The 10001-nt window shown below is 44.5% G+C and overlaps 1 protein-coding gene across 2 annotated transcripts in view; it reads left to right on the top strand.

The window, feature by feature from the left end:
* sox10 (SRY-box transcription factor 10) overlaps window positions 1-8929 on the top strand; it is a 14589-nt gene extending 5660 nt beyond the window's left edge. For both annotated transcript variants that reach the window (XM_034301706.2, XM_034301707.2), the window contains exons 2-4: window positions 4663-5316; window positions 6577-6839; window positions 6942-8929. In XM_034301706.2, the coding sequence (XP_034157597.2) occupies window positions 4895-5316; window positions 6577-6839; window positions 6942-7663 (1407 nt within the window). In that variant the 5' untranslated portion in view covers window positions 4663-4894 and the 3' untranslated portion in view covers window positions 7664-8929. The remainder of the gene's footprint in view (window positions 1-4662; window positions 5317-6576; window positions 6840-6941) is intronic.
* The last annotated feature ends 1072 nt before the right edge of the window (window positions 8930-10001 follow it).

The following is a 10001-nucleotide window of genomic DNA, read 5'->3' as shown; positions in this document are numbered from 1 at the left end:
TGTTTAGAAGTGTGTGTTAGTGTGTGTCAGTGTTTAGAAGTGCGTGTTAGTGTTTAGAAGTGTGTGTTAGTGTGTGTTAGTGTGTGTTAGTGTGTATCTGTGTTTAGAAGTGTGTGTCAGTGTTTAGAAGTGCGTGTTAGTGTTTAGAAGTGTGTGTTAGTGTTTGTTAGTGTGTGTTAGTGTGTGTCAGTGTTTAGAAGTGTGTGTTAGTGTGTGTCAGTGTTTAGAAGTGCGTGTTAGTGTTTAGAAGTGCGTGTTAGTGTTTAGAAGTGTGTGTTAGTGTGTGTTAGTGTGTGTTAGTGTGTGTCAGTGTTTAGAAGTGTGTGTTAGTGTGTGTTAGTGTGTATCTGTGTTTAGAAGTGTGTGTTAGTGTGTACAGAACCATGACAGACAGTTTGTGTATTATTTGTTTATGATGAGTACCAGGTTGTAGCACAGCGTAACCATGGAAACCACTAAACAGGAAATAGTGTGTGAATAAAGAGCGATATGTGGACCTGATATGGCACAAGGGTGTCTATTTTATATATATATATATGTTACGTGTGTGTGTGTGTTACAGTGTAAGAGCTATAATGAAAGGTTGGACACTGTGTACTGAAATGGACTGATTAGATTAGATTAGATTAGATTAGAGGTTCTCTATCACCTGATAGGTCAGATTAAAGGTAGAGGCCACACCCACTTTTATTCTCCAGTGAAGTGTACATGTACACTCACAGGTACAGCTGTCATCCTCATGTCCAGTGATGTCCTCTGAATACCACACTGCAGGGGTTCTGCGGTTCTCCCTCTTAAAGGTTCTGGTTGGAACCGCACCACTGAGTGCCAGTCCTGTTCCTGTTAGCAGGGTAAGGGTTCTGGAACAGGGCCAGTTCTGTGACTGAATAAAAGAACCGACCCAATAATCACACAAACTGTACTGCTTTGTTCCTCTTAAAGGTTCTGTGTGGAAACCCAAAACCGAGGTTTCCAGGTAGACCCGCTTCAGAACCGTGACCCCGACAATAAATCCATGAAGAGCTCTTTTAATTAAGAGTGTACACTTCAGAGTACTTTAAACCCCTTGAAGGACCATTAGAACCTGAACCTGACCTGTGAGGAACCGCTCCGAAGGGAGAAGGTTCCATTTAGTCCCATAAACAGTTCTTCAGTGTGGTTCTCCTGGAGGAACCCTAAAAGGTTCTGTGTCGTCATTATAGCAGTGTCAGTCTGTCATTAGCTAATAATGAATTTACCCTAATCATGATATCAGACATGTGCGTGTGTGTGTGCGTGTGTGTGCGTGTGTGTGTGCGTGTGTGTGTGTGTGTGAGTGTGTGTGTGAGTGTGTGTGTGAGTGTGTGTGTGTGAGTGTGTGTGAGAGAGAGAGGCTTTGATGTGTTTAATTAAAAGCTGTGTGTGTTGGATGACGTGTCTGTGATCTGATCCACTGTCTTTGATTAAAGAACTGTTTAAGAGAGACAGACACGTGCTTCTTCCCCATCTGTCTCTCTCTCTCCCTGTCTCTCTCTCCCTGTCTCTCTCTCACCCTGTCTCTCTCTCCCTGTCTCTCTCTCACCCCGTCTCTCTCTCCCTGTCTCTCTCTCTCCCTGTCTCTCTCTCACCCTGTCTCTCCCCCGTCTCTCTCTCTCACCCTGTCTCTCTCTCCCTGTCTCTCTCTCACCCTGTCTCTCTCTCACCCTGTCTGTCTCTCCCTGTCTCTCTCTCCCCGTCTCTCTCTCTCACCCTGTCTCTCTCTCCCTGTCTCTCTCTCCCTGTCTCTCTCTCACCCTGTCTCTCTCTCCCTGTCTCTCTCTCACCCTGTCTCTCCCCCGTCTCTCTCTCTCACCCTGTCTCTCTCTCACCCTGTCTGTCTCTCCCCGTCTCTCTCTCCCCGTCTCTCTCTCTCACCCTGTCTCTCTCTCTCCCTGTCTCTCTCTCACCCTGTCTCTCTCCCCCGTCTCTCTCTCTCACCCTGTCTCTCTCTCACCCTGTCTGTCTCTCCCTGTCTCTCTCTCCCACCCTGTCTCTCTCTCCCTGTCTCTCTCTCCCTGTCTCTCTCTCATCCTGTCTGTCTCTCCCTGTCTCTCTCTCTCCCTGTCTCTCTCTCACCCTGTCTCTCTCCCCCTGTCTCTCTCACCCTGTCAATCTCTCCCTGTCTGTATCTCCTCCTGTCTCTCTCTCACCCTGTCTGTCTCTCCCCGTCTCTCTCTCTCCCCGTCTCTCTCTCATCCTGTCTCTCTCTCTCCCTGTCTCTCTCTCACCCTGACTGTCTCTCCCCCTGTCTCTCTCTCCCCCTGTCTCTCTCACCTTGTCTCTCTCTCTCCCTGTCTCTCTCTCACCCTGACTGTCTCTCCCCCTGTCTCTCTCTCCCCCTGTCTCTCTCTCACCTTGTCTCTCTCTCTCCCTGTCTCTCTCTCACCCTGTCTATCTCTTCCTGTCTCTCTCTCACCCTGTCTGTCTCTCCCCCTGTCTCTCTCTCACCCTGTCTGTCTCTCCCCTGTCTGTCTCTTACTGTCTCTATTTCACCCTCTCCCTGTCTCAATCCCTCTCTCTCTCTCTCTGTATCTCTCTCCCTGTCTCTCTCTCCCTGTCGCTCTCTCTCTCACCCTCTCTCCCTCTCCCTCTCTCCCTCTCTCTGTCTCTCCCTCTCTCTCTCCCTCTCTCTGTCTCTCTCTGTCTCTCTCTCCCTGTCGCTCTCTCTCTCCCTCTCTCCCTCTCTCTGTATCTCTCTCCCTGTCTCTCTCTGTCTCTCCCTCTCTCTCTCCCTCTCTCTGTCTCTCTCTCCCTGTCGCTCTCTCTCTCCCTCTCTCCCTCTCTCTGTCTCTCTCTCCCTGTCTCTCTCTGTCTCTCCCTCTCTCTCTCCCTCTCTCTGTCTCTCTCTCCCTGTCTCTCTCTCTGTCTCTCTCTCTCTGTTGAACAGTAGACAGCAGTAATGTGAGCTCTGTGCTCAGTAACACATGGTGACTAGATGAGAGCAGGAACTGTTCCAGCTGTAATTACTGATCAGCTCCGCCTGTGTGTGTGTGTTTGTGTGTGTGTGTGTTTGTGTGTGTGTGTGTGTGTGTTTGTGTGTGTGTGTGTGTGTGTGTTTACTGATTAATGACAGGAACGCTAGTCTAACTTTACTCATCTCATTAAACACACACATAAACACACACACACATGCTTCAGGGCTGTTTACTGCTTTACAGATTATTTAAAATATTCAATAATCAAATATATTAGAATATTAATAAGTGCACAATGAATATTAATGAGTGTGTAATGAATATTAATGAGTGTACTGTATAATGTTATAGTGAACATTATCAGCAGTTACATGTGTGTTTCCTGTTCTAACACACACCTGATTCTGCACATCAGTTTATGAACACACCCGTCATTAAGGTAATATGGGTGTGTTAGAGTGTGTTTAGTGTGTATGTGAGTGTGTGAGTGTACTGGGGAAACACTGAGCAGTATGTCAAACTCTTGAACACTGTCCGATTGAGCACTCCTGAACGGGCGTGGTAACTGTGTGTGCATGTGTGTGTGTGTGTGTGTGCGTGTGTGTGTGTGTGTGTGCGTGCGTGTGTGTGTGTGTTTATCCAGTCTAGCCGTCATGAAGTGGAGTGCTGTGCTGCTTGTGCTCTCCTGGGAGCCTGAAATAACCGCTAAACCTTACACAGTAGCCTGGAATAACACACACACACACACACCCACACACACACACACACACACACCCCTAGGCGGCAGGTCGACGCCACCGTGTAGGAATGATGAACGTTACTCAGACTTCATCTCTCTCTGAATCAAAATCACATAGAATCTATTTTTTTCACCATTTTTATTATTTCTCTGTGTACATGTGTACATCACAGCACTGTTGAATCCTGCACTCTGATTGGTCGTCAGGTGTTGATTAATTCTCTATAACAGCAGCTCTGACAGTAGTGCAGGTTTATATTAATGCGCTTGTTCTGATACGTTATCGTTACTATAGTAACCGCTCATTCACAGGGACGTGTACAGCGAACACTTTGCTAATAATAAATAGATTTAAAAATGTGTGTAATTGTTGCTCTGTAAGGAGAAATGTGTTTCTGTAACACTGATGGAAGGAGTCTCCAGTGTCAGCGCTTTGTAACAGTCAGAGGTAAAACTGCAACTTTAAGTTTTCCAACATCTTCAGGACAGAGGAGTTTACGCTTCTTTACAGATTCTCGGTAACATGCGGAACAAGCTGCGTTTTTTTTTGTCTTATTAACTGTCTAAACAGTAAATGTAACTATAAATAGATAAAAAGTCAATCATAATGAATTAAAACTTGTATTCATTAGCAAATTGCTGTGGTATAAGAATAAAACACATGGGGATGTGCTGTTGTAGGAAATGAATCGACACTGGGGTAGTTTGATGGAGTGGAGATACTGTTACCAACAGTGCAGTTGATTATTTTTCTATAGAAGCATGACACACGGTGTTTATTATTTATTAAACAATCGTGCTTTTCACACATGATTCTTTACCCAACCGGTTCTTTTGGTAGTGCCACAAGAACGCTGAAGAATAAACGTTTCTATCATGTAGAAATCTACAGCGTTGCTTTGAAGGACCCATGCCAGCACCTTTATTTTTAAGAATGTATCATAATGAAATAAATGTTATAGAAATATATATCTGTGTGTTTCCTTGTAGGTCAGTGTGAGTCCGCTGCTGAATGTACTCACCTTTACACAGCACCAGGAGAACCACATCAGGAACCTGGATGGACACATCATCCTAATAAAAGTGCATCAGGCTACAAACTGAGATAAATAGTCACTGTGCAGTAGACTTTTCTCCAGAGGAAGAGGTCAGAGGTCAGAGAGAGTGAGAGGTTTACTCATCATTGTGGTGAATACATCAGATCACCTGGTGAGTGTAGAAGATGTCGGCTGAAGAACAGAGTCTGTCAGAGGTGGAGCTGAGTCCCGGGGTGTCGGATGATGGCGGCTCCGTGTCTCCGGGGCGGGCGGGTCACGCAGGAGACTCTCAGCTGGTGTCAGGAGGTGGGGCAGAGGAGGAAGGGGCGGGACTGTCTCATGCAGGAGTCTCGGTAAAATCAGACGAAGATGACGATCGCTTCCCCATCGGCATCCGCGAGGCGGTCAGTCAGGTGCTGAATGGCTATGATTGGACGCTAGTGCCCATGCCGGTGCGCGTCAACACGGGCAGCAAGAGCAAACCGCATGTCAAGAGGCCCATGAACGCCTTCATGGTGTGGGCTCAAGCCGCACGCCGCAAACTCGCCGACCAGTACCCTCATCTACACAACGCTGAGCTCAGCAAAACACTCGGCAAACTGTGGAGGTGAGGACCTGTCTGTCTGTCTGTCTGTCTGTCTGTCTGTCTGTCTGTCTGTCTGTCTCATTTCTCCACAGTAACACACACTCACAGTCATTGTGTAATAAGCGTGTGTTAATTGTTGAGTGGTTTGCCCCTAGTGGGGTCAAAAGTTGAGCTGTAACTGGGGCTATTGTCTGTCCTGCACTGATCAGTAGACTGTAACACACCACTGTTCTGGGGTCAGACTCATACCAGCTTTGAACACAACCTTCCTAAAACAATGAGGGTTTATCATCACGTTTAATCCGGCCCTGTAAATGGACTTAGCTGCTCTACTGAGCATGTTCTCTACACTCCACTGAGGGGAAATACTCAGAAATTGTGTTTGTTATTTATTATACTATCAATCAGTGCATATATCCACTTCACACTTACACACACAATGCCTTTTGATTTGTTACTTGTAAATACAGTATGAACAGAAATGTATGTGTTCATAAAAATAAACAAAGATATGTTTAAAAAACAAAACTGATAGAGAATAAAAGTTTGTAGAGTCTATGTTAAATAGATATAATAGCTAGATAAATAACTAGATAAATAACTAGATATAAATGCTGTGAAAAATGTTCTGATGCAAGTTGCACTTGGTGTCATGATAAAAGATGTTGCCACTCATTCAGGTTCTGAAGGAAACATTATTAAAGAGTATTAGGATGAAAAAAGGCTAGAGCACCATAACAACACCACGTGCCTGGACAGGAGCGCCACACGAGAGTTCACACCACGCTTTCAGACACGTGATGAGGGAGGTGAGAGAGAAGCCAGCAGTCACTCGAGAAGAGTTGCAGGACGAGCTGAAAGCAGCAGTTACATCTCCCTTCCTACAGCTCATGCTAAACTCCTCTGCTAAAAAAGCAGCACAAAGAGGCACATTTAAAAGCATTTAGACAAATCAGAACTATTTTGGAACAATATGTTTCGATCAGACAAAAAAAAAAACAAACTCTTTGTCAATAATTCAGCTCGTTGTGTTTGGAGAAGGAAAGGTTGTGTGTATGATTCCTAAGAACATCAAGCGTACTCACAGTGAAGTACAGAGGTGGGAGCAGCTGGATACGGGCTGCTTCTCTGCAAGCTTCAGACTTACACACTTCCCGTTACTGATCCACAGCACAGAGCAAAAATACATGACCACATCGTTTTCACAGGGAGTTCACTAACTGTAGAGCAACTACAGCAACATAATGTGTGTGTGTGTGTGTGTGTGTGTGTGTGTTGCAGGCTCCTGAATGAGAATGATAAGCGGCCGTTCATCGAGGAGGCGGAGCGTCTGAGGAAGCAGCATAAGAAAGATTATCCGGAGTATAAATACCAGCCCAGGAGACGGAAGAACGGGAAGCCGGGATCCAGTACCGACAGCGACGCCCACTCTGAAGGTGATGTCACTCACAGCCAATCACATTACAAGAGCCTTCACCTGGAGGCGGGGCATGGTGCTGGGGCAGGGTCTCCTCTCACTGATGGACATCACACACACCCAGCAGGTGAGACACTACATACACATACACATACACAGTGTGTACGTTTATACACAAACTGATTATCTTGATTCTCCGATCTAAATCCTTCCCTCTCTCCATGTTCAGGCTCCAACCACAGCCCCCCGACTCCTCCCACTACTCCCAAAACAGAGCACCAGGGTGGCAAATCAGGAGAGGGGAAGAGAGAGGGTGGGGCCAGAGGGCTGGGAGTGGGGGCAGATGGAAGCTCTGCCTCTTCATCGTCTTCCTCTTCCTCAAAACCACACCTGGATTTCGTGAACGTGGACATCGGCGAGATCAGCCATGAAGTGATGGCCAACATGGAGCCATTTGATGTCAACGAGTTTGACCAGTACCTGCCTCCTAATGGGCACCACCCATCAGGCTCAGGCTCCGCCTCCTGCCCAGCCCCATCCCCTTCTCCTTACTCCTACTGGCTGTCGAAACAGCAGCTAAGCTCAGAAGGTGGGAAAACACAGGTCAAGAGCGAGACGCATTTCTCGGGTAATGCTGATGCTTCAGTGGGCGGGGCTTCTACATCAGGGGGTGGAGCATCAGCTCATGTCACATACACACCTCTCAGCCTGCCTCATTATGGCTCTGCTTTCCCCTCTTTGGCCTCCAGGGCAGCACCGTTTGCCGAATACGGAGATCACCAAGCATCTGGATCATATTACACACACTCGGGCCAATCAGGGCTTTACTCCGCCTTCTCCTACATGAGCTCCGCCCAGAGGCCCATTTACACTGCTATCACTGACCCTGCCCCTGGGAATAGCCCCACCCACTGGGAACAGCCTGTGTATACCACTCTGACCCGGCCGTAACACACACACAAGAGAAAGACATGATGATGATGATGATGACGACGATGATGACGACGATGATGATGATGACGATGACGATGATGACAATAACAATAATGATTTAGTCTCAGACACACAGATCACACATTTAATGGGGAAAAAGATTTGACAGCCCACTAGCAACACACACACACACACACACACACACCCAGTAAAGAGACTAATTGATAATGATGATGATGATGATGATAATGATGAATATTTGTCTAACTGTCATTGTGGCTGATCCCATACAGGTGGGCGTGGCCACACACACACACACACACACACACACACACACACACACACACACACAATTAGACAGGACATTTTTCGTTGCTCATGTGAAATGGAATTTGAGTGTCAGTGTTTCTGAAGGACATTTTTACCTGCACATTTAAACATCAAACTTTATTATTATTATTATTATTATTATTATTATTATTATTATGGAATAATAATTCTTTCTTATTAACCAAAACGAGGCCATTTTCTTTGTTGTTGTTGTTAGAATCTTTGACTGTTGATGGTTTTTGTCATCATGACCACCACTGAACTGCATTTTGGTGATGAAATGAGTTTGTGTATATATTTTAGTGTTAGCGTGGTGGATCGATGTGTCGATATGATAACAACACTGTAACACTTTTCATTTCCTAGACGACTTTGCGTTGTTTTATCGTAACCAGCGAGAGAGGATGTGAACGCCAACCACAAGTGCCTACAGCACACTGAAACTCATTTAGAAAATGTTTGTGTGATTTTTTCTTTCAAATTTATAATGTTAAAATGAAATTTTCTTTCAGAAATGACAGAGAAACAGCTAGAGAATTCATGAGGGGTGGAGCTTGTACATGGTGGGCGGAGCACCCACTCACATAATGTGCCTTCTTCTACTCTGACTACGAACATTTAATGATTTATTACATGGACATACTGTTAATATTTTCACTCTCTTCTTTTTTATTTCTTTTCTAATTTTAACTTTAGTGTTCTTTCATCTATATTCAGTAGTATTATATATATATTAAAAATATACAAAAACTATACAAAGTGTTAGAGAATCTACATGCAGTAGGTGGAGCTTGTTTTATTTATATTGTTGTTTTTATTCTCTGTTTTCCTTTTAAGTGACTTTTTTGTGTTACACGTTGTTTTGTGTACGAGTTTTTTGTTAATGTGTTCCAGTAGAGACTAACGACACACATACTAAATAAAACTCCGTCCGCTTTTCTATGAAAAATAAAACTGCTGGCTTTATGTAACACACACACACACACACACACACACACGTACTTCAGAATTTTGCGATACATTGTGTGGTATTTTTTGAGATGTAGCAGTCAGGCTGCGTTAGAGACGTCGCAGGATTACACCACCACAGCCTCATGCACTTTATACACACATTCCTGTAAACAAGCTCGTGTGTGTGTGTGTGAGAGAGAGAGAGAGAGAGAGAGAGAGAGAGGCTAAGCCTGATTTCTAATTCCCTTCATTTAATCAGCTGTGATACTTTACACTAAACAAAGAGAACCATTCAGCTCTGAGAGAGAGAGAGAAAGAGAGTGAGAGAGAGATGAAGCGAGGGATAGAGGGAGAGAGAGAGAGAGAGAGAGAGAGAGAGGGAGGAGGGAGACTGCAGCTTTACAGAGATCCACATGCAGGAGATAGATGGTCCTGGAACATTATTAGGTTTATTGTTTCTCCACTTCATTCTCAGATTAGAGAATTAACTAAGATTAAGTAGAAAAGGCAAAGCTGATCATATACAGTACATCCATCTGGGAAAAAAGGGAAATCAACAGCGAAAGAGTAAAAACAGATCCAGATCAAGAAAAATTGACCAGATTCAGTTCTAAAAATACCAGATGACCACATCCAAGTCTCAAACTGCCAGGTGTCGACTCCAGATCACCAGATCCACATTTATGATGACCACGTCCACATGTAAAACCTCTGAATATTAATACAAACCCAGCGGATCCAGACAAAAAACAACACAAGATTTAAATATAAATTTGCCAGATCCAAAATGACCCCAGATAGCAAGATCCAGGTTTAAGTGGAACAGATCCACATTTACAATTACTGGATCCAAAGTGACTATTTCCATAATCAAAACTCTAAACATGTATAATGACCCGATCCACATTTAAAAATAATAACCAGATCCACATTTACAATGACCAGATCCACATTTAAAAATAATAACCAGATCCACATTTACAATGACCAGATCCACATTTAAAAATAATAACCAGATCCACATTTAAAAATAATGACCAGATCCACATTTAAAAATAATAACCAGATCCACATT

Source organism: Pangasianodon hypophthalmus, chromosome 29 (assembly GCF_027358585.1).
Source record: "Pangasianodon hypophthalmus isolate fPanHyp1 chromosome 29, fPanHyp1.pri, whole genome shotgun sequence".
Taxonomy (NCBI): domain Eukaryota; kingdom Metazoa; phylum Chordata; class Actinopteri; order Siluriformes; family Pangasiidae; genus Pangasianodon; species Pangasianodon hypophthalmus.
This window is presented reverse-complemented; position numbering and strand designations above follow the sequence as displayed.